This window comes from Pinus tabuliformis, chromosome X (genome assembly GCF_031772625.1).
Source record: "Pinus tabuliformis cultivar Carrire ecotype Pingquan chromosome X, CPIR1, whole genome shotgun sequence".
Classification (NCBI taxonomy): Eukaryota; Viridiplantae; Streptophyta; class Pinopsida; order Pinales; family Pinaceae; genus Pinus; species Pinus tabuliformis.
The window spans coordinates 845754045-845780292 of NC_142308.1; the positions used below are offsets into that span (position 1 = coordinate 845754045).

A 26248-nucleotide genomic window follows, 5' to 3' on the forward strand; every position below is an offset into this window, starting at 1 on the left:
TGACAGTCACCCCCTCTGATGCAAGGGCCAGCTTGAGACCTAAAGCAAGAATGTTTTCCTAACTTCCATAGGGTGCCCTGGCATTGATTCCTAACTGGAATCAACCTGAGGATCAACAGGTTGTTCAGTCATTTTTCAATGCCGTTAAGCATTTGCAGAATGTAGACCCTCTATATCTAATCAAAAACTACAACTTTTTTCTCAAGAGCAAAAGGCAAATATTTGCATAAACTCAAATTCGATACCGTAGTTACAAAGTTGTATACTTACAATACAACTACAGAGTTGTCAACGTGAGATGTTTCACAGAGAAGTAATATTTTCCATTTTCTTACTCATGAGGTGTATACCAGTTAGTTTGTGTGGGGTTTAGCCCCACCATGTCTCAAGTTCGAACTTCATGGGGAGGGGTTGAGGATGGGAGCCACCCTTGGGTGGATTAAACTATTCCAAGGGGCATCCAAGCTCGACCAAGCTTTGCACCATCCTAGTGATAGCATCCCACTGGTGGGCAGTTTGTTCTTCCATCCAACATTGGGACTAGCATCGGCTTACGCTCAGCCTAATTGTGAAGACAAAAATTCCATTTTGTTGCAAATTTGATGTTAATAATTAATAATATAACATTACAAAATTAACCATTCCCAACTACCCCCACAGAATTGGTATTCTGTCTATCATCATGCGTCCACTACTCATAATGGCCAAAATAATGTTGGATGCCATACATGAAGTCTGTATCTATAACATTCACAATACATATGCAGAAAAGGAATTATTATTATGTCTACTACCAGTTAGATCAAAGAATAGCACTCTACAAGTTAGATTGAGATGAAGATTTATTATTCATGCTAAGAGAAAGTGGAGAAGTCCAATTCACCAGACTGGATTTCTAAAATCAAGAATGCCTGCCATGTGGCTCAGCAAATGATAAGTTCACTGGCCACAAAAGATTATAGAGTGTGGCTCTGGAATCTGGATGCACATCCTTCAGCATGCAGTGTTCCCAAGTTGTCGAAGAAAGTGTCGCTGTTATCCCGTGGACCATAATCTCTGCCTGAATAACTAGCAGTAAGGGAGAATTTGAAAAGCATCCAACCCTTTTTATGGTATCGTTCACCAGATGATAGCATATGGTGCTAATGTTAAATAGCTTCTATGTGTCCATCATTTTGATCAAAAAAGCAATCTCCATAGCTGTCTCCTTACACTGTAGATATCGATTTTCCTCTACAATGCCTGCGATAACATTCAACAGTACTGGGCGTAAAGGGTCCTTGTTTGTGTATTCTCGAACTTTAGAAACCCATTTCGCAGCTTCCCAAACTCCAAATCTGACATTCAAATCCACAGTCAGAATTTTTTGAAAATCTTTGAATGAAATAAGAAATTTACAATCAGTAAATTCAGTCATCACGCATACTTCCTTTCACCATTCCATACCTACATTTAAAATGTACAAACAAATTGTAATTTCAGAAAAAAAATTGTTTAAAATTTGAGAAAAAAAAATATCTATGTTTGCACTCCCAATAATGTTCAGCAGTTCTTATGACACTATCAAAATGGAAAGGATGATTCCTATGTGATATTATCAAAATTTAGAAAAAGAAAAAATGTAGTCTTACAAGAATTAAGAGATAATACCTTGTTTTGAAAGATGAAATTATAAGCACAGCAGGATATGTGACTCCTTTCTGAATATTTTCATATGGAGAGAAACGTTGAATATTTTCAAAGTCTTCACGATTCTCTGGATTCCCAAACTCATCATAATCACTACGATGAAGTGGTATGATTGGATCTAGCAGTGTATTGCAAGCATCCAAGAAAGGAACCTACCAGATCAACGAGTAGGAAATATCAGGACAAAAAAAAAAGAGTAAATTTCTTTAAGTTTTATAGACAATTGATTTAAGATCCTGCACACATGAAGGAATACCATACACAGATCCTAAAACAAGAAATTGAAAGGAAAACATGTATACTTTTAAAATCGCAACACTGAATAAGTCTGGGCAGACATTTATGGCTGCACCAACCAAAAGCCCACCCGCACTATATCCCCAAGCAGCAAGCTTAGAACTTTGTACGTATTTTTCTTCAACAAGAAACTTAGCACAAGCAATATAATCATGGATGGAATTACACTTCTTTAATGCTCTGCCATCATGATGCCAGCTCTTCCCTCCACCGCCACCACCCCTATTGATGACAATAATTCATAATTAGAAATCCCAAAAGTATGACAAATCATTTAATTGCACTTTGAACTTCAGAAAACAACAAAAACATCTGATATCACAATCTATAATCTATACATGTATGTCTGCAGGAAACAATGGAGAGGAATGCCATCAAGGAACTCCACGTTGGCCACACCAATTACCACAAATGGAAAAATGAATACTTCAATAACAAAATCAGCACACTAACTTTCAAATATTTTTAATAAAATGAAATGTTATGCAAACACCTGTTTTATCAGAAAAAGCACAACAGCCAATCGGCTCTAGGAGAAATAGCCCAAAAATGGCACTCTAATCATTCCATTCTCTTCATTCTGACCGTTAACCCTAATTATATTAAATTAAATTTTACCTATTTTGACTATTCCATTCTGTTCGTTCTGACCGTTATCCCTAATCCTATTTAACTTGGCCTTGCACTCTTCATTCTCACTAAGAGCTTCATGTGTCCCTGATGATAGGTGGAGTGTCCACCTGAAATGTCAGTCATTTCATTTTCTCTACACAGTCAACAATATGAACTCTTACTGTGGAAATCTGCAGACTGAAACTGTCTTAAGTCGCTCATCCAGTGTTTGTGGATTAGGGCAAGAGGTTTGAACCAATAGGTAAATTAATGTCTGCAAATCAAGGAAAAATCATGAAATCATGGCTCCACTAGAAAGGATCCCGCCATGAGGAAGGCCTTCAACCACAAAATTGCTTATGGCATGAAAAAGGATCAAAGCCTTTGCCAAGGAACTTTGGAGCATGGCCTAGCCAAAGGATTAAAACCTACCCCAAACCAACAAGGAGAGCAAGTGAGAAGAGCCTCTCAATGTCCTCCTTCCATGTGACTATGTAGTCCCTCAATGGATCAACTTTAGTAACCTTGTGGTAGTCTTGAACAATCACAATAACGCCTTTAATAATGTAAAAGAAATAGCCATGAAAGAACAGCTTCTAGGTAAAAAACATTCACTACGTAGATAAGAGCTTAACAACAAAAATGCTCCAGAAAGATATTTCCATTAAGCTCCAAGGAGAGGAGTGCTTTCACAATCCAACCATGAGTACAAATGGGGAAGCTCTCCTCTATTTATAGAGTGAGAGCTACTCCCTTTACAATAAAATATGATTACTTGATTTAATTCCTTAGAACTATCCTAATAAAACTATATCTAACCCACTCCTAAAATTAAGTAATATATCACATCATAAAAATAAAGAGGCCCAGCCACATGTACAATGATTTGATGGATCAATGTCCCACAAAGGCAGTCAACCACCCAAGAAGACACAAAGTGGTTGAAGCTGCCACGTCAAGCCTTCAAAATGGTCTAAAGCTGTTGTAGATGGTCCAGGGTCAACCCTCAAAGCATGGTAAGTGTCTTCAAGTCCAAAAGTCTTGAACGCCCTTCCCTTTCTAGTACAACCATCAGCGACCTCATGAAGACTCCATCAATAGGGGTGGCATTGTCATAACAGCACCAGAAACCAAGTGATAGAGTAGTCAAACACCTCGAAAAATCACTCAAAATGAAGGCCCATGGTCATTCCTTGAGTCAAGGCATCCCATGAAGCATGGGGAATGCTTGTACAAGTCAAAATTCAAGTCATAAAACCCCCACCCAGCCAAGTGATGTCAAAATATAATACAGTTAATCCCCATTTGAGCTCACTATTCTTCAAGATGTTTTGTCCAAGCTACATCCACATTATCCCAGGCATACTACGATAGTGACACATCACCCATATAGCCTTTCCAAGTCGTCCAAAGCAGTGTTGCAAACATCCCAATAACAGCCCCATTTTATCGCAAAACAGTAATTTTTTCCCCAGCTGATGTTTGCCAATTTTTAGTGATATTTTGGTGATATCTTAATTTTGCCAATGTTTCCAGATTTTTAGTGATATTTTCTCAATTTTTACAATTTTTTGGTTTTCCAGATTCTTGCCGATTTTATCCCGATGCCGATGTTCACAACATTAATCCAAAGTACCCCAATTTGCTGCCACATGTGCTGTAAGTGCAAATCGGCCCTCAAAATAAGAACAAATCAGCACATATAATGTCAAATAGGACTGTGTTCAAGGATCTTCCCCGTGGCATGCATAAGGAAGGTCCATCAATAGCCCAAAACTGCCTTGGCAGCTGTGACCAGTATGTGGATATATGCAAAGTGCCTCGAACAATGTGAATTACCTTTGGAAGAATAAAAGTTCCCAAGAAACCAGAATGCAACCAGACCATAGAGGAGGGCAATGCCACACCACAAACTGCTCTGTTCACCCAAAATTTACTATAGGTACCCCTGCTCGAAAGAGGGGTAACAAGTCCTATACTTCATAAGTAATAACGCTTGATATTTGTCCTTTAACTTCATTGGTGCATGATCTCTATTTAATATCATGGAAAGTCATTTCTGTGACAGTCGTATGAGAGAGTATTGTACTGGATGTATGCCTTTTCTTGAGCTTCAAGAAAAGATTTTCTGTTGTTCCATGTATGTTCCTCTTTTTTGAAATTTTCACCATGTATATTTTGGTGTCTCGGTCTTTGATCTATGTGTGCTAATTCTCTGTGGTGTTTGTTCCTGTGAATAGCCACTTGTGATTTCCCTACTGGCTTTGGATATTAATACATAATCATAGGTGGGGTACTTACACTTGGTGCTCCCCAATGACATAGCAAACGTCATTACAGCTAAAACACAACTAAACCAACTCCCGAAATAATTACTACAATTTCCGTCCAACTAAGCCAGCTACTAAAATCATTGCACTCATTACCAGTATTCTAGATAATAACTATTGGCACACCAACTATTAACAGTCCTTCCACAAGGCATTATACATGTAAGAATCTCAAGTCGTAGTAACAACCAGTTCACCGTGGCCAACTAAAGGTTATTTCCAAAGCTAAAGCCTAGTATACTTTTTAGCATGTCTATGCCCTTAATAATCAAATCAAACATCATAGAAGCTACTTGTGCACTGATGAAAGTTTCACTGTGAAATTGTAGTTGAATATACAGAAATTGCAGTTAAGAAAGCAGGTAACAGAATTCTAAATGTACACATGAACAATAAAAGAATATTATTGTGACCAGAATCCAGGTGGGGAACCTTTCTACAATAATAAAGAAAGACTATGAAGAAGATTTCTTACTCTCATCTTCAATCACCAATAAGGGGAGTCTAAATGCAAAGAAATGAGTGCCTACATAATTTTCAACTGACTAGCATCTTAACATGAGAAGCAATTTAATAAATAAAAAATCCAAACAGATCACCTGACATCAGCAAAGGCAATAACCCAGCCACGATCAAGCAAGCTCTTAAGATCACTACGCCATCGTTTGTCTAAGACCTCACCATATGCACCATGCCCATGCAATATGCCAGGGTTTTGCCCATCTTTCTTAATTTTCCGTGAATAAACAATTGTTAGAGGAACATAAGCATGATCCATGGAACATACATCTCGCTGTTCGCATGCATAAAATTCGGACAGATCATTCCAGCTCTCATGGGCATCTTCTACTCTATTTACAAATTTATTAACTGATTTTGGCGAATCTAAACCTTTCGTACTCCTGTTTCTAGATGAAGCACTCCCATATAAGAATTGAGTTCTTTCTCCCCGCACATCTTCTTGCTCGACAATAACCCACTCTCTGCTTGATAAGTTGTAGTCAACCACAGCATCAGGCATCTGCAAGAATAGAGGAAAAAAGTTTTGAATTAATAGCAGTAATGCATCTCAAACATTTTAAGAATAAAAAGACATGTACACAAAACTAGTTTGGAAGAAATTTACTTGTCTAAAGTTTCCCTTAATTATGTCAGAAAATCAAACATTGTTCCCATTGTATTGCAATGCATATTCGAATATACTTCATTCTTGCTATGTTTATACCTGAAAGTGAGTTTGAAAGGATTGAAATGGGACAGAAGTCAATTAGAAATAAAAGTATGTTATTATTTATTATAATGTCCTGACAACAATTACTATGTCTTTCCACGAATATGTTGCAGTCTGGAAGCTCGATAAGTCTAGTCATGATTCAAATACAATCTTGTTCCATACACAATCAATGTATAGAAAAAAAAAGACTGAACACAGAAATTAACTACTCTTTTATTTGGTTCATGTAACATTTTAGAAATGGTGAACTTAAAATGTACACTCATCATGGTGTTTAACAGTTCACTCTAAATTTGTGTCAAGCAGAATCCATATTGAAAAAGAGCTGTAGCATAAAATAATAATAGATTCCATGCATGTCTGAGTTCAAGTTTTCCTTAGTCCAGGCCATATAAACACTAAATTCACACCTAGATTCTTTTGTATTTATTTCAACCCAACCAAGCTATATTCTGATTATATACATAGAACAGATAATTTTCCTACAAGTCTTATTTCTATATATGTAATTTAAAGAAAAACAAGTTCACTCAGGGACAGTGCTGAATATAATCCCTACGAGAAATTTTTTCTCCTGGTGTTTCAGCCTATCAGCCAAAATCCTATCATGATCCAAAGATAGCCAGCCTCAAATGTCTCTCATCCACTCTCCAGTAAATGCATTCATTCACCTAGTTTGCTCATCCAATGAAGGTGGGTTATCTATTATGAGGTACATTAACCGTTTTTTGTATTTATGTACTTTCTTTAATGTTCTAAAGGGCATTCTAGTATGGATTAAAGATTGAGTTGGATGATAGACCACTATTGGTTGTGTTACTGCTCAATGTGTCATCCTGATTGTCTGACAGCCACAAGCACCAAGAAGATAGAATTGAGTAACTAGGAGGTTGGCCACTGTCACATCGCCAACCCTCCTCAGCCGTTCAGGCCAGCTCCTCTTCTGCTCATGGGAGGCTTCTCTAATTACAGTTGCCGGAAATTAAAGCTATGAAGTGCAAGGTGATGTGAACTGTAGTTTCCAGCAAAACATGTTTAAAAAAGTTGCAGGAATAAAGTGGATTGGAGGACTAAAGATTAGTGTCTATGGGGTGAATGGGATCATAACAGGACTGAAATGTGAGGCTGTTCTGAATGTGGAAGAGTACAATATGGCTGAAAAATACAAGCTGACTACACTCCTCTTTGTTGTCCCATAATGCAGAAATAAACCTAGGTTTGTTACATATGTAGACAACATCCCACCTGTTACCCCCTTCTAAATAAGGGTACCTATATATTCATTGCAGCATTCTTAAACACCATTGTAAGCCTAAGGCCACAAGTCAGAGCCATGTAACAACCATGTAAGACCCTGTAGGCATCCTAGACTCTGTCATGTTGAATTAGTCTTGTTATGGTTGGACCATGGCCGGTCCCTTTGGGGTCACTTCGGGTCCCTTTCGTCTTGGATAGGATTGGAGGTCCTTAGGTGAGCTTATATGTGGACTCATGGTTTTAGAGGAGCCTTCCTTTTGTGGTGGTGATCACTAATGTAGGAGCTAGTCCAACACATGTCAAGTGCACATATGTCCTTCCACATGGTTATGAGTATATAGGGTTTGTAAGTGACCTTGCCTTTGATGTCATATCCATCAAATATTTCTCAAACATGGAATTCTCACGGTTCACAACACTTTCACACATCCCAAGGCAGTTGACACTTCCCAATGCAAAGTGGTCTTGACACTTGAAAGTCAAAAATTCAATAGGGTCCTGGATTGTAGGCCTCAGTGAAAGGATGACATGCCACGTGAGACTTTTCCATTCTGATGAGGCATTCTGAGGCATTCTCAAGTTATGGTCGATCAAAGGCAATCAACGGGGGTGCACAACTTTTGAGAGACAAAACAACTAAATCCTTGCATCAGTTTGGACATGCATTATGTCCAACGTGATCTATTCGCCAAGAAGAACAAAACTCATGTCTCAAAAAAACAGTTATCCTAAAAGGCATTGAAGATCCAAGGTTTCATCAAGTTCTCAAAGGTTTGACCAAGCAATGCCTTGTACCTCTAGGGTAATTCAACATATGATATGGCATTATGTGGTAAAGAGCAACAAAATACTATGGAATGCTTGGCCATGTGGGCTAGGTCATTACAAATCTTGATGAGATGGAAGTTTGACTTGGAAATGCATCAAAAAGTCAAGAAAATTCACAAATAGCTTTTGGAAAGGTCAATATAGTTGTTGGAGGTTACTATTTCCAAGATTATGAGGATAAGGTTCAAAAAATAGTAGTTATAAAACAAGTAATTAGTGTTCTACAATTGGTACAAAGTTACAAACCTTCAAGGTGATTAACTTCATTTCCAAGACAAGTCGAATTCCAAGGTGAATGCTGGTGTGAAAATTCGGTGACCCGAATTACTACTGCAACAATTGATTAAATTTCACCTACTTTTCAATTTCTGAATCAAGTTATTTACAGTGTTACACAGTAAACATCGAAATAAATCTACTGCAGCCTTCACAACATAAAATACTACGGAAACAAAATATTGCACAGGAGAGAAATAAACACACACACAATTACACTGTTGTTTTTGGACCAATGTCCCCAGAAAAACCCAACTTGGAAAAATCAGTGCAGCAACTGAGGGTTTTATTATTATGCAGTAGTAATATGAGTACAAATCTTTAGACGCCCAAACTAGCAATTTGATACAGAGAATAAATTGGCAAAGAGGTAGTGAGAAATATTCTCACACTGTCACTAGCGATTCAACTTCGATCCAACCTCTGGATGGCTAGCCCCACGCAGTCTTTGTGTGCGTCACAACTTCTAGGAGCTGTGTCACCCTTCCTGTTGATTGATTTGTTGATTGCAACTCGACTCTTTGGCCCTTCGGTCTCACACCCCCGACTTCCGGCACTAGATCTCTATTGCTCCCAGGAAAATTGCAGACTCCCTCTGAAGCACTGTGCTGCCTCGGCCTGGCTCTATGTTGCCTCTTTGAACCTCTTGATGCCTTCAGTGCCTTGCACTCACCGGGACTGGAAAAATCCCCTCCCATCTACTATCCCTGCCCCTCACTGCAAGAAGATCACTCGATCTCTCTCTGACAACTCAACGTTGCTACTCTTGAGAAATTCAATCTCTAGATCTCACTATCTCGGTGTGTTCTCCAAGTGCCCATCAAGCTCCTTCTTATAATCTCTTGTTGGAGCACCAACGACCAAGATTAAAACATAATCAAGGGCTAAGATTAATTGGGAGTTGATCCTCATCTTCTTCTAGAAGATTCGCACTAGATTTAATTAATACCCTTTAATTAATCACATTTCCTAAGTTTAGACTTAGGTATACATTAAAAATGATTAATTATTTTAATTAAATTATCTTTACGTGGAATTTTCCCAAATGATTTATGGGTCTTGGGAAATGCATGTGTCTTAGCCTCTCTGCAAAATCTCAAGGCTAGAGTACATCTGATGCTATAGAAATCAACGCTCCCTCTTAGCGAGGAATGTGCACTAGTGTTGCAACCCATTGAAGCATCACTTTGTCTTTGCACCATCTCCTGTTGCGCTGCTGTTGTCTGGCTTTGTTGCCCATCTACTGCACAACTCTGATTGCTACATCGGTGTTGCTGCTGACACAGTTGAACTGTTGCCAACACTACATTTGCACTGCAACCTTCTCCAACTGTTGTTGCTGCAACTGCAACAGAAAAGCATCCAAAATTACTGAACCAACTGTGGTCAGTATGATGCATCTGTCACCTGAGTCCTGACTGCTGCTAGACTCTGCTCTGTCACTGAAGCCTTTGTGTTGTTGTTGACTCTACTCTGTGCCAACTGCACTGCTCCCAACTCTGCTCTGCATTGCTCAATCTCTGACCGCTACTAGCTACTACATCTGTCACTCTAGCACGTGACTGCACCAACTGCCATTGATCCATCCTGCTATTGCATGACTTGGGCTCCCATAGCAAGGTGTTGATTCATGAGGTGGGCCTCCTCAATAATCCTACGCATCCTGTAGCTCTCTCAGGATACAACTCCAAATCACCCCAACTCAACCCTGGAGGTAACTCGATGATCATGGCAAACTCTTCCTCTAGTTTGGAGGACAGCCTGTCAATCTCAGTAGATGCAGCCTACTGATCCTACTTCTCCCCTTTGTCCTTCTTTATGAGAGGACACTGAGTGTTGTAGTGGCCAAGTCACCACACCTAAACCACTTGATATTGGAAATGTCCTTCCTCCTGCGTTGCTCCAGTTGCCCCTTAGATGCGAGGACCACATCTTCCTCTTCCTATACTTGCTTCGTCCCACTGCTGCTGCTAGCACCATTGATGGTGCTCATTACCAGATCTAGCCTCATCTCCTCTTGCTGCAGATCAACCCACATACGTTCCCAATCTGGCAGTTTCTCTCTACCCAGATACTCTGGATGAAAACTTGACATTCTTCGAAAACGAAGTTTAGAGCTAACCGTACAAACTCTGTAGGCTAGGGCACTGACCCTACTGAACCCAGTTGATCCCAAACATCCTGAAGCCTCGTAAGGAAGGGATCTATACGCTCCCCTTTCTGCATCCTCGTGCATCTCAACTTCTCCTCAAGATACATCTTCCGCTGCTCGGAAGACCCTTCATACAACGTAGCCAGTGCTTCCCACATTTGTCCGGCAGTATCTTTACCAACTATGTGAGATACCACATGATCTCAAACCCCATCGAGAATCAACCTCTTAGCTTTTGCCATCTCCTTCTTGTATTTCTTAAGCAGATCTACATATGCGGGTACAACTACCACACTGTCGATATAAGTTTTGAGATCATGCTCATCTAGAAGGCAGGAAATTCTAGCCTTCCAGATCACATAGTTGGAGGCTCCATCCAACCGATCTTGATCTCTCAACCCAGTTAATGCCATCTCTCAGAAAATGTCGAATTCCTCCTCTTCTCCTTTGCGCGACTGCTGCCCAGCTATTCGCACTCCCTTCTGGAGTGAGAAATTCTTCACACAACTATTGCTGCTCTACTATGAAAATTCGAACTTCTTGGCTAGAAGTCCGCTGAGGAAAGAATTCCCTCAGTGTGTGCTCTTCCTCGCTCCTGACGCTATTTGCACAAGCAAACGGTTGCAAAATTTGCATCCCGGTTGAAGATCTGCTCTGCAAGAAAACTGTTGCTACTCCCTCTGCCTTTGGTACTCTTTGATCTAGAAATTTTTTTTCTTTGTCGACTCACTCAGAGAAGTAAAATTTCCACGAAAAACTGACCCTCCTAGCCAAGGAAATACGCTGCCCCTGAGGTTTTCGAATGGCTGCTTACGCAAAAATTCAAACCTCCTTCTTCCTTTCTACTACTGAGCTCTCTGGCTTCTATCTGTGCTTTGATACCACATGAAAATTCAGTGACCCTAATTACTACTACAACAACTAATTAAATTCTACCTACTTAATTTATGAATCAAATTATTTATAGTGTTACACAATAAACATCGAAATAAATCTACTACAGCCTTCACAACATAAAACACTGCGGAAACAAAACGCTGCACAGGAGAGAAATAAACACAAACACAATTACACCGTTGTTTTTGGACCAATGTCCCTGGAAAAACCCAACTTGGGGAAAATCGGTGTAGCAATTGAGGGTTTTATTATTATGCAGTAGTAATCTAAGTACAAACTTTTAGATGCCCAAACTGGCAATCTGATACAGAGAATAAAATGGCAAAGAGGTAGTGAGAAATATTCTCACACAGTCATTGGCGATCCAACTATGATCAAGGCTCTGGATGGCTAGCCCCACGCTGCCTCTGCACAGTCTCTGCATACGTCACAGCTTCTAGGCGATGCATCACCCTTCCAGCTAATCGATTTGCTAATTGCAACCTAATTCTCTGGCCCTTCAGTCTTACACCCCGATTTCTGGCACTAGATCTCGACTGCTCCCAGGAAAATTGTGGACTCCCTCTGAAGCATTGTGCTACCTCTGTGTGGCACTACGTTGCCTCTCTGAACCTTTCGATGCCTTCACTGGCTTGCACTCACTGAGATAGGAAAAATCCCCTCCAGTCTACTATCCCTGCCCCTCACAGCAAGAAGATCACTCGATCTCTCTTCGGTAACTCAATGCTGATACTCTTGAGAAATTCGATCTCTAGATCTCACTATCTCGATGTGTTCTCCAAGTGCCCATCAAGCTCCTTCTTATAATCTCTCGTTGGAACACCAACGACCAAGATTAAAACACAATCAAGGTCCAAGATTAATTGGGAGTTGATCCTCGTCTTCTTCTAGAAGATTCGCACCAGATTTAATTAATACCCTTTAGTTAATCACATTTCCTAAGCTGACTTAGGAATACATTAAAAATTATTAATTATTTTAATCAAACCATCTCTACGTGGAATTTTCCCAAACGATTTCTGGGTCTTGGAGAATGCATGTGTCTTAGCCTCTTTGCAAAATCTCGAGGCTAGAACACATCAAATGCTACAAAAATCAACAGTTGGAGCAACCATGTCTATTATTCTTCATCTTGATGACTTACAGATCCTTTGCTAGGGGAACATTGAACTTTCTTGGGTTGTGAGAGTCAATTCAACCCCTTAGTGGGAAAAGTCATGGATTTAATGTAATATTTTATTGAAAAATCACTAAGAGTCCAACTTGTGAATAACTAGTAAATATTATTTTCTAGTGGAAGTCAAACTAGCCATTTGGGAAAAAATTATAAAAGGCTAGCCTCTACTCTAGTAATTGTTGTTGATTGTGAGATAATCTATACTATGCAATAAGAAACCACATTTCGAAAAATATTCTCTCTTATGTCTTGGATTGATTTTTCTATGCTTTCTTTCCTTAACTTTAGCCTATAATTTCTACTTAATGGACTAACTTGCAGGTATAGTTTAGTTATGCTGACAAAAGACAAATATTTAAAAAAAAGGGGGGGTGGGGGCGCCGAGGTCGCAGGGAAGTTATTGAAGGAATAATAAGTTCCAAAGGGTAATTTAATAAATAGCAAAAAAAAAAAGTGCAAAGAATTATTAAAAATATATATATATATTCAAAGGGCTAGTGATCGTTGACATAAAAATATCAACAAAGCAAAGAAAGAAGGGAAGATGAGTTCCGCACAACAATCAATATTTTGGACTAAGTGTCGATGTTGTCTAAATGAAATTGGATATACATATATTAAAGAAAAACTTAAAAGTGCAATTTGGGTTGTCCAAAATGTGGAAGATTATTTAGTTCAAAAGAACATCAAGACAATGAGCAGATGCAAATAAAACGATTAAAGGAAGAAATCACAAAACTTCAACAAAAGAACAAAGCATCAGAGAAGAAATGTAAAGATCTTGAAGATCGATTTCATGAAAAATCAACAGAAAGTAATGACGAGATTTTGTGCCTAAGAGACCATAATAAAAAATTACTTGAACGGATGAAAAAGTCTAAGATTAAGAAGCAAAAATTAAAGCAAGAGAACAAAAGTTCTAAGGAAAAATTCAACGAGAATCTGTCGAAGAAAGAAGAAAATTCGCATTTAAAAACTTTGAATCAAAGGTTATTAAAACAAATCAAAAATAAAGAGAAAGATACTAAGGACAAAGTCAACGATTAAGAAAATGACGAACTTTTAGGTCTAAGGAATCATAACCAAGCCCTACTTACGCAAATTAAGAAGCTTAAAAGTGACAAGAAGTCAATAAATGACAAGTTAAAACAACTTCAAGGAGAAGTATTGAAGTTTCCAGTGATTTCGGTCCAAGTTGAAGATAAAGCAATAAATATCGATCTAGTTAATATCACAACTCAAGAGGATGAGAAACCAAAAGAAGTTAAAACATATTTAGAAGTTACAGCTCAAATGATGGACATTCGAAATGATGATGCCAACTCAACAACAACAACGCCTGAAGGGAGAAGGGAACTACCACTAACATGATAAGGGAAGTCCAACCAGAAGAACTCCTTATCGACATTTGAATCCCAAGAGCAGACTATCCAATCAATCCATGTACCGGTACCACTTAGAACCAATGTTGCAAACATCACAATCAGGATTAAATTGGCAAGGGTAAAAAATCGGAAAAAATCATAAAAATCAGGAAAAAATCGATAAAAATCGGCAAAACATAGGCAACATTAAAAAAATGTAAAAAAAAAACCAATTGTTTTCAAATTTTTAAGTATCTAAAGCATCCACGATTTTTCGACGATTTTTGTGATTTTTTTGGCAATTTTTTCAAAATGAAAAAATCGTTGATTAAATTGCCATGGCGAAAAAATCGCGATTTTTTCCAAAAATTACGATTTTCACCACTCAGGACAAAAAAAACAACATTATGTTCCAAAGAATATTGAAGTTTGTAGAATCCAGTTTGATGATAACAATTCATTGCAAATTTCAAGTGATCAAAAGATTCCACAAAAGATTAATCTAGGATGGTCCGATCTATTCTCAGTCCAACAATTTTGTCTATCACTCAGAGCATCATATCATCTTGTATCAATGAAGATGAAAGTTCAAAGATGAAAATATTTTCATCTAAGGAAAAGAGATCAAGTCCTTTCATCATTAAGCTTTGAGGACAAAGCTTTTTGAAGAGGAAGGAAATGCTATGAATAAAAATATATATATAAACTAATATAAATGAGGTAAAACAATAATAATAATAAATAATGGTTAATTAGTAACTAGTTAATGAAAAGGTATGTCCCTAAGGACATAGCCATTAGTGAAGAGGTACCTACCTAGGGTAAATAAGCAAGCCCTCACCTTCATTGTAATCACCACATCAATTCTTTTATATAATATTCAATACAAAATTACTTGTCCTACAATGCATGTCTTTGTCTTTGAAGTATTCTGAAGATTTCCGTTGCGTATACGAACTTTGTTCGTTACATTGGTATCAGAGCATTCCTCTGAGTATACGAACCTTATTCGTTATATTCAAGCACCAATTGTGTGCTTCTAGGAAATTGTCATAAAGTCTAATTGTCAAAGAAGTCTGAAGCATCAAAACTGATAGCTTGTTGACTTTAATGTAAAAATACACAAGAGGTATTTTGTAAATAATAATTTATTATAAAATTGTACAAGTGATGAATGTTACAATGAGGAACCACATATATATAACTAAGCAGGTGTCCTTTCGTGACTGGGCATGTCTGTTAGACATGCCTTTTCACTTAACTTAATGACTATTTAACATAATCAATATTTGATTATTTAATATTTACATTTATTTTATTTACTTGTTATGAATTATATTCATAACATAACCCCTTCCTTCAGAAGCTTTGTCCTCAAAGCTTATTGTCAGCAGTTTCTTTCAGTTTGCATTTGTCATCTCAGCATATGTAACTCGATGCCATTGGCACCTCTGCCTGTATAATTCACTTGGTAACACTGTCTTGAATCCTGGGTTATCGATTTTTTTAAACTCTATTTTCTTTTTAATAACTCTTAATTTTTTTTAATAACTCTAATTTTTTTAAAATAATATATATTTTTTTATAAATACATATATAATTATTATAAATTATATAATAGTTATAGATATAACTTTATATATTAATTTGTATATGTTATATATATGTAAAAAAAATTCCACTGCACGTCCATCCAAATATATATATCGAGCCCACCTGTTGTACATACATGAATCATTGACGAACCACTGTACAACGCTCTACGTCGAATCGTTGCCAAACCTATTGACCTTTCGACCACACACCGCTTGATGGTAGGGAAGGAGACAATGTTGTTTTAACATATCGCACGCTTGATGACAGGGAAGGAGACAAAGTTGTTTTAACATATCGGAACAATGGAATGGGAGGCACGATGGAGTAGCGGTCTCGATTTTTTATGCGGCAATGAACGTTTATAGCAGACGACAGTTTTGACGATTGGGGCCGAGTTGTCGGAGTGGTCGGGGGCACACAGCATGGACGCAATTCAACGGTGTAGCCTTGTAGCTTTGGCCCATGAGTGTTAACTGTTTCGATGTCTTTACATGTTGGACACAGTTGGCTATGAAACAAGGAATTGGTCGGTCAAAGGATGGGTTTGTGTCAGGGAAACGACACGGTATAGGGCAGAATGAGCAGTGTCGGGTGTCAGGGGGCATTTGTTTGGTCAAGTTCATGAAAAACGAATCGGCACTCACGTCTCCAGATTCCAATAAGATTTTTTTCTTTAACTATATCCCTTTCTGTTCCACAGAGAAACTCTGCATAGTCACCAACAGAAAAGGACACCCTTGGTAGCCCTCTATCGAAGCTTCTCCTACTTTCATCCTTGTCTTGTTGTAACCCCAATCTGTCAGTTTCCTTGTAGAAATTAACAATGCAAACATTAGAATCCTTGTATGGCAAAATATTTGCTCCTTTAATTCTTTTGTTCCTTTCGAGTGCATTATGAGATTCATCAATAGCTCTGCAAACCAAAGGAACAATCTCCGCAGGAATACGTGGTGGCACTGTGTTATAATAGTGACGAATTTGTCCCTGCGATATCGATTTTGGATCCCAATTGTGACCAAGGCACATCGTCCACAAATGCATTTTTATATTGCCGACATAACTAGGTTGATAGAATCCTCCTTCACCAACACCAAGTTTTTGACATAGTTGAACTATGCTAATATGATCATTTCGACCAATCCAATTCTTCAGCAAGACCAAACTCGATTTCAAGACCTAGATTTCTCTTCTTCCCTCACAATATTCAGTAATTTTATCATCATCTTTGCTTTGAACATATAGCGGGGGGAATAGCTTTACTGTATCATTTTTTGGTATGCCAATATCAAAAGCATCTAATATAGCCCTTCCTGTTGAAGAGTACAAGTCGCAAAAATCATGTTGTACTATTCCACTCCAAATTTTCATGATGCTCGATATTCTCTTACTTCTAGAGTCAATGCGTTGTGGAGATTTGCCAACATCAATATAAACTGGCCATGTTTTTATGTTTGGACTTGGCTCTCCATGGGATTTTTGGAAATTCTCTCTATTTGCAACATGGGGAGACGCATTTGTTTGCTTAACGTCTTCATGAATATCATCTTCAGTAGCAATTGAAACCTTTCCACCAGCAGAATCCAACAACAAAACTGTTTTTCTCTGACTTAAATTTTCAGCTTCCTCAAGCCCGTCTCTACAACTTTTTCTTCTCCTCGGGTGATAACCAAGAATTCCCATAATCCACTTTTCCTTTTCCAAATATGTCATCTTCATAATTATCTTCAGAAACCTGTTTTTTCTCAACATCCACCGATGGCAGCTTTTCATTGACATCTTCTTTCAACAAGGATAAATCTAATATCCTTTCATTGTCAATATCTACAACACCCTGCTCTTGCTCTGGGGTCATGGATGGCAATTTTTCATTGACAACATCTTCTTCATTGTTATGATATTGTACATCTTGTTTCTCAAGATAATCCTCATCTTGATTTATATCATCTTCATCGGAATCATCATCTTGATCATTTTTTGCAACATCTTCATCTTCAACATTATAATCATCTAATGCTTCATCTTCTTTTCCTGCTTCGCCTTGTTTCGTTTCTTCACTGTCGCTATTATCTTCCTTATTATCGATTTCCTTTCGACATGCTTTAACTTCTGCAAATGATTTTTCTAAATGTTGAAATTCTTCTTGAATTTTACTAAACTGCTCAACGCATTCAGGACATGAACGTAATGGCACATTGTGCGGCAAACAACGTTCAAAGACCCGCATGATTATATCGTGTGCCATGGCTCTTGTTAGAGCCTAGATTTGCCTCAAGCTAAAAAGACAAGGTTCTAGGTCCACAACAAACCACGCTCAGCCTCGTAGCTAGCCCTATGAGGACAAGAGAGGGCTTTCTCCGAGTCAATCTCGGCAAAAGACAAGCGATAGGGCTCGAGATGACTGAAATAAAAGCTAATTTTAGGCTAGGTGTGAAGTACAAGGGTTTGATTTGAGTTTTTGGGGGTTTTGTGTTGGAAACAGGGAAAGGCAAATTGGGCTTGGGGATGAGGCACAGTTTCTGCAGAGTTCTGATTGGGGCAAGGAAGGCAATCGTTTTGATGCTTTAAATTGAGTGAATGAAAAGATCGGACTGGTGAGTAGCTAAGGAGAGCAAGAGAGTCTCAAGAATTCTCTTTAAACAGATGAAAACATGGAAATTTAAACAAATTCAAAGGCAGAGCATAACAGTTAATGGATTCCACCTTAATCACTTATTTGTTCAAATTCAGAAGAAAAGACAGGAAAATGATACACATAACACTAATGAACTTACAATTACTTAGAGAAGCACACCATAAAAAACATAAAGCCACATGGATCCCAAACAGTGCTACAAAACCCTAGGAGAGGGAAATGAATTTTACCTAGGCACAACTGAAGCATGAACAAGGCATAAAATGACCCAGTGGAACTTGACATGATAATGACAACCCTCTGAATGATGGCACACTCATCTGAATGGTGACATGGACCGACATTTGGACAACTTTGGAAGGAGTAAAAGCAAACCCTAGACCTAATACCTAATGCCCAAATTTTGCTTGAAGACTCATTGAAATGACAAAATTTGACCTTGACACCTTAAAATCACTTTGTAAGAGCATGTTTGATCATTGGAGGAAGGCTGCAAAGACTGACACTAACATTGGCTCCAATGGGGATAGTAGCTCCTTGGAGGTGCCAAGAACGGCAGATCTCTGGGAGAGATAGACAGTGCCTTCGTCCATTGGGCTATGGAATCGATAATTTGACAAACTGACACAAGACTTTTGACTCATTTATTGACTGAAACTTGACTGAAACCGACTCAATACTGAACTAACTAAAAGAAAAAATGACTCATGACTTACTCAACTGAAACAAGTACTTACAAAGCTTTTTGAATGGCAGCAGATCATCGAGATTTGAGGGCTTCAAATCATGATGACAACCACCTGCATACTAATGAAATATGTACAATCATGTGTAATGAGCTTTCCAATGTAACCAATCCAGCAGATGGCTACATACCAAATTTCTTCTCTCACTTTTCTCGAGCAGGCGGAACGATGAACCTGTAGGCAACTCACAATAACCACTGAAACCAAGGCTTATGATAACGAACCAACCAATATTCATATTCTCAGGTGCTTGCAAAAGAATGCCGAAAGGATCTTGAAAATTCTGAAGAACTAGCTTGTCCTGAGATCCAGCAGCAAAAATACAAATACTCCCTTCATTCTGATCTGAAAGAACCATTGGTTGCTGAGTGATAGGAAGGCACAGAGAAATATAAGCTTCTGCGATTTGAGTGTTCGCTGTAAATTCCTTGACCGTGAGAAATTCTAGCATATTGTCTCTCTCAAGCTCATATTCCTCAACTTCATGGTCTAGGTCATTCTTAAACAGAAAACAATCTTCAAGATCATCAAACATGACAACCTTATCATCTTTGTGAAAGAAAATATTATCTGTTTGCTGATCTATAAAACTGATTACAAGACCGTCATCATTTTCAAAAGAGGAAGAAGTTTCACCAACACTTTCTTGACCATGTGTGCACTGCAAATCTGCTTTAGCTTGGGCTATAACATGACCTTTCAAGAGTTGATCTATCTCATCTTCAGACAGGGGAGATAATACTTTCTGTTTTGTTTTGCTCAAGCGATTACTATCTTCTTGAAATAACATTTCAAAACATGACAAACCTGAATGACAGTCCTGATCTTCTGAAATTTGGAAACATTGTTGATCATCTTCATATGACATGGCAATCAAATTATCATTTATCACTGAGTTATTGAAAGAAGATTTTTCACTTACTCGAACAAAGATCTCATTCTGTTTTTCATCAAATGACTGAATTACCTCCTCATGAAGGCTGTGTTCTAATGAACTGAGAACGATCTCAATAGCAGAGCTCTCCTTCATGGAATTCAGCACAAGGTATTCTTGATCGTCACTATCTGAATCTAGATCTGAAATAGCTGACTTGACTTTATCACCTTCTGAAATCGAAACTTGACTTCCCTGCATATCATCTTCCTCTATGGACAGATCTGAAACAAAACCTTCTATTTCATCATTTTCCATTGTACCAAGATCTTGATCCTGCTGCAAAGCTTCCTGAGCATCTTGATGGGAATCCTCTAGGTTCTCTTCATGTTGCTGAAATGGATTCTCGTACAAGGCTTCCATGATCTCATCATCCATGAAGTCATCATCTTCATAATATTTCTCAAGGCTTTCAATAAAACTATAAGCATGTTTGCAACAGTTCTGAACTAAATTTAATGATGGATAAGATTCTTTATACCTTTCAAAGAACATGGCATGAAAATCCTTCAAACAGTAAATACAAGCAGGCGACAAACTTTCATACCAAGATCAGGCTTCACCTTCCAGAGTGGCCATGAATATCTTCATCAAGCAATTTTCAGGAAAATCAACCTTCAACTTGCGAATATGTATGTGAAATCTAACCAGATGTAAGGCAGCATCCTTCCTATCATCATCTTTAAACATAGGCAAATTCTTTTGCCAATATACCTTGGGAATTTTATTTGAAAAACCTGGAATGTGATCTCGGCTCATGGGAGCATATCTTCTTGCAACCTGTTCCAAGAAGCATTGATTTCTGGATTTTTCAGTGAATGGAGTCGCCAGGTGAATGATTTTAGCCTTCTTATGTCTGATTATTGTCCACCATCAACAATCAGATCTGAACTTGATACATGTACTGGGGCAATTAACAAGTTAGATGTCACGTTTATAAGCTAGACCGGAAATTGACTGAAGCAACGTTTATCTACTTCCGCTAATGCAGAGCAAAAGCGTTTCGAAACCTACTTGGCATAACTTCAGGCTCCGTCTGTAGCTATAAAACAAATGACATCAACAAGCAAACCATTTTCTTCCCCAGTATGGTCGCCACTATGGTATAGCCTAGATTTGCCTCAGGCTGAAAAGACAAGGTTCTAGGTCCACATCAAACCACGCTCAGCCTCATAGCTAGCCCTACAAGGACAGGAGAGAGCTCTCTCCGGGTCGATCTCAGCAAAAGACAAGCGATAGGGCTCAAGATGACTGAAATAAAAGCTAATTTTAGGCTAGGTGTTAAGTACAAGGGTTTGATTTGAGTTTTTGGGGGTTTTGTGTTGGAAACAGGGAAAGGCAAATTGGGCTCGGGGATGAGGCACAGTTTCTGCAGAGTTCTGATTGGGGCAAGGAAGGCAATCGTTTTGATGCTTTAAATTGAGTGAATGAATAGATCGGACTGGTGAGGAGCTAAGGAGAGCAAGAGAGTCTCAAGAATTCTCCTTAAACAGATGAAAACATGGAAATTTAAACAAATTCAAAGGCAGAGCATAACAGTTAATGGATTCCACCTTAATCACTCATTTGTTCAAATTCAAAAGAAAAGACAAGAAAATGATACGCATAACCCTAATGAACTTACAATTACTTAGAGAAGCACACCATCAAAAACATAAAGCCACATGGATCCCAAACAGTGCTACAAAACCTTAGGAGAGGGAAATGAATTTTACCTAGCCACAATTGAAGCATGAACAAGGCATAAAATGACCCAATGGAACTTGACATGATAATGACAACCCTCTGAATGATGGCACACTCATCTGAATAGTGACATGGACTGACATTTCGACAACTTTGGAAGGAGTAAAAGCAAACCCTAGACCTAATACCTAGTGACCAAATTTTGCTTGAAAACTCACTGAAATGACAAAATTTGACCTTGACACCTTAAAATCACTTTGTAAGAGCATGTTTGATCACTGGAGGAAGGTTGCAAAGACTGACACTAACAGCTCTGATACCACTGAAAGCATCCAAACTAATAGCTTGTTGACTTTAATGTAAAAATAAACAAGAGGTATTTTGTAAATAATAATTTATTATATATAAAATTGTACAAGTGATGAATGTTACAATGAGAACCCGCATATATCTACCTAAGTAGTTGTCCTTTTGTGACTGAGCATGTCTTTTAGACATGCCTTTTCACTTAACTTAATGACTATTTAACATAATCAATATTTGATTATTTGATATTTACATTTATTTTATTTACCTGTTATGAATTATATTCATAACTGTTAAATTTGGACAACTAGGTCCAAACTCCATGTTCTGATGCTCAGATTAAGAGGCTAATATTTTTGTTGGATTCCTCTTTCTGAGAGGTGTAAAATCCATATAAAAATAGTCTTAATCCGATGAGCAGAACTTATATTTTGAATTTATTATTCTTAATAAATTATATGTGCAAGGTCAGCCAGTTTTGTAATGTAGGCTCACATGCCCAACAGATGTGTCACACACCCTCATTGATGGATATATATACAGGAAAAGTTGGAGAGAATTTGATCACAACACAACTCACATCTTCCTCTCTCATCCTAAAAAAGTACGAGCTACCTTGAGGACGAATTTCAGCCACACGTGGGAAGGACGAAGAAGGTTTTCTGCTGCTAGGGTTTCGCAGAAGTTTGACCAGCGTTGACTTTGGTCAACGCTTGGTCCAAACAAGCTGAAAACTTGTGGGAGGTTCGATTTTTGAAGGCCGTACTACGTGGCACAAAAATCGAGGTCAAAGGGTTGACCGCTTTGCTACTGCATTGACTTTTAGCTTACTGCCCCTGCGTTGACTTTTCAGGACAGCGTTGACTTTTGTAGAACTGACTTGGGTTGACTCATCTACTGGTTGGAGGGTTGTTGTGACACATGCTGGGCTGGCTGACCAAAGGAGACTTTGCTGGTTGAAGCATCCTGTTGACCGCCGAAACGAACACATACATTTTTCTTGTTTCTGATTTGTCTTCTGTAGGATCTGCTTATATGTTCTATCTGCATTTTGCTTATCTACTTGTATGATTGTTGTGAGAAAAGTGAAATTGCTCTTAGCATAGAACATCTACAAAACTTTTCATGGTATCAGAGCTGAGGTGAAGACAAACTCTATCTATAGCAATCATCGAACACTCCGTCTTCGGATCTCAAGAGTAGGGCGCAGTTCTAATGCGCAGAATTCATGCGGTGGTCGCATAGAGTTCTCGCTTGGGATTCGATGGGACAGAAGACGGTGTCTCTGAGCTCGGGAATTCAAGGGAATAACAGCGCAGTTCTAATGCGTACTGTTCGTGAGCATTGCTGAAAGAATGCGTAAAGGTTATGCTTGAAGTCAGTGAAGATTAACGGTGGTTTGGAGGATAATTCGATGAACAGGATTGCGTGGGCAAACAACAGATCCTTCATGCGTTCAAGAGAGCAAAGATTGCGCAGTCTTGAAGATTGAAAGGTCGGCTGAAGGCACGGATTCAAACAGCGATCTGGGTGTATTACAGTGCAGGTTCACATGAGTTTCTGTTATACTCAGGTAACAGCGCAGGAGACTGAAGATACACGGCAGATTATCACGGTTCGAGTTTAGAGTTCGAGCAACGGTTCCGGTATATTCTATGCAGGTTACATGAGCGTCGGTGGGCTCGGATAAAAAGTGCAGAGAGTGATATATACCGGCAGATTGTCGAGTTCTGGCTTGGTGAATTCGGACCGCAGTTGAACGCATTAAGGGTGCAGACCTGTGAGCATTCAGGTGATCACGTGGAGGCTTGTTCCTGGACTGGTGCGCAGGAGTTTACACGTGGAACCACGGGCTGTCAGGTTATGATAACGGTGAAGCGTTCCATCAGAGGGCTGTTCCATGAACAGCGTTATACGGTGTAACGTAAAGAACCGGTGCAGGTTATTAGCAGACTGCCACGTGGACAGAGATCTGCAGTATTACGCAGCTTCGTTAGTTGACTGTCACGTGGACAGAAGACTGCAGAATAACACAGGTTGTGGTCTCGGTTTTATACACGGGTTGTGCAGAAATCGGGTGAACGTGCACAGTTGTATATGTAAAAAGGCGGTGGCCTGTTCTGTATTATTGTTAAGTGTGGCCGAGGGTTGCCTGGCACACTTGATGTGTTGTGTTTCTGGAATAAACATAATAAATATTATTGGGGCAGACTCGTTTTGGGAGTTGCCCCTCCCATACATGTGGAAGTTGCAGTTGCTGTTTTGGTTTAAATGTATTTGAATATTTTAGATATGGTATAATGAAGAATGAAGTTTAAAGTCTTTATGTGCTTATGAGATTTGGACACCTTCATTACAAGGCTCTTCCCGAAGCAAGGAAGGTGGTGACAGGGATGCCTGATTTTGGAAATAATCACAAAGGTGTATGTAAGGGCTGTGCTGAAGGAAAACATACAAGGGGACCTTTCCCCTCAAGTGTCACAAAGACATCTGAGATATTGCAACTGGTCCATTCTGATCTTTCCGGTATGTTGCCTGTAACATCCCTGGGGGGATGTTCTTACTATATGACATTTACTGATGACTTCTCTCGCAAAACCTGGATATACTTCTTGAAAAAGAAGGATGAGGCTTTCATGTGGTTCCGTACCTTCAAAGCCTTGGTGGAAAATATGACCGGAAAGAAGATCAAGATTTTGAGGACTGACAATGGCACTGAATATGAGTCAAATGAGTTCAAAGACTTTTGCAGAGAAGCTGGCATTAAGAGGGAGACTACCACTGCATATACTCCTGAACAGAATGGTGTTGCTGAACGCAAGAATAGGACTATTGTGGAAGCTGCCCGCGCCATGCTATGTGACCAGGGTCTTCCAAAGTTTCTGTGGGGAGAAGCTGCAAATACTGCTGTGTACATTCAAAACCGATGCCCTCATTCCGCTTTGGACTCCAAAACTCCCGAAGAGGTTTTCTCTGGTAAGAAACCTGATGTCTCACATTTTAGAATTTTTGGATGTCCTGTCTATTTTCATGTGCCGAAAGAAAACAGAAGTAAGCTGGATGCTACTGGGAAGAAAGGAATGTTTGTGGGCTACAGTGAGACTTCTAAGGCATATAGAGTCTATGTACCTGGTCAAAGGGAAGTAGAGATAAGCCATGATGTCACTTTTGACGAAGATGCTTCCCTGAAGAAAGTAGTAGATCTTCCTAGATCTGAAGAAAACCATGAAGAAAGACCTGGAAATCTGGAAGAACCCCAGGATGAGACTATGCCTGATGTTGAAGGGCCAATGGACCCTATTGATCCTTCCCCTTCTCTAGGAAAGAGGCCATCATGGCTCAGGGACACCCTCGAAGATGCTGAGGGTCATGCTGCCCCAAGGGGAACATTCCGAGAAAGCAAGAAGCCGTGTAGATACCAAGGGTATCTAGCTGCCATGAGTACTATTATACAATCTGAACCTGGATCTTTTGAGGAAGCCATCAAGCATCAAGTCTGGAAGGATGCTATGCATGAAGAATATGAGGCTATTATGAAGAATGATGTCTGAGATGTGGTCCCGAGACCGAAGGACAAATCTGTTGTCACCGCTAAATGGCTCTACAAGATTAAACATGGATCTGATGGGAGTGCTGAAAAGTTTAAGGCAAGATTTGTTGCCCGTGGCTTCTCTCAAAAGGAAGGAATTGACTATGACGATATATTTGCACCTGTGGCTCGATATACCACCATCCGATCCATCATAGCCCTTGCTGCTACGCAAGGATGGAGTCTTCATCAGATGGATGTCAAGACCGCTTTTCTGCATGGTGCAATAAAGGAAGAGGTGTATGTAGAACAACCTCTGGGATTTGAAGTTCAAGATTGAGACACTTATGTCTGCAGGTTGAAGAAAGCCCTCTATGGGTTAAAGCAAGCACCCTGAGCTTGGTATGAGAGGATGGATAGTTACTTGATGAAGCTGGGCTTCACTCGAAGCAATGCTGATCCAAACCTTTACTTTAAGGTTGAGGAAGGAAAGCCTCTCATTCTAGTGCTGTATGTGGACGACCTCTTCCTGACAGGTGATGACCCTCTCATTCATCAATGTAAGAGGGAGCTTGCTGCTGAGTTCGAGATGAAAGACCTAGGACTGATGCACTATTTCCTAGGCCTGGAGGTCTGGCAGAGACCTGGAGAGATTTTCCTTCCTCAAGGAAAGTATATTGTGAAGCTTCTGGAAAGATTTGGGATG

The 26248-nt window shown here is 39.1% G+C and overlaps 1 protein-coding gene across 1 annotated transcript in view; it reads right to left on the reverse strand.

The window, feature by feature from the left end:
• Window positions 1-586: 586 nt before the first annotated feature.
• Window positions 587-26248, reverse strand: part of LOC149142394 (Prolyl oligopeptidase family protein) — a 320206-nt gene continuing 294544 nt past the window's right edge. The window contains exons 8-11 of the mRNA XM_089453124.1: window positions 5528-5949; window positions 1992-2208; window positions 1651-1841; window positions 587-1337 (exon numbers count right to left, since the gene is read on the reverse strand). Of these exons, the coding sequence (XP_089309250.1) occupies window positions 1160-1337; window positions 1651-1841; window positions 1992-2208; window positions 5528-5949 (1008 nt within the window). The 3' untranslated portion in view covers window positions 587-1159. The remainder of the gene's footprint in view (window positions 1338-1650; window positions 1842-1991; window positions 2209-5527; window positions 5950-26248) is intronic.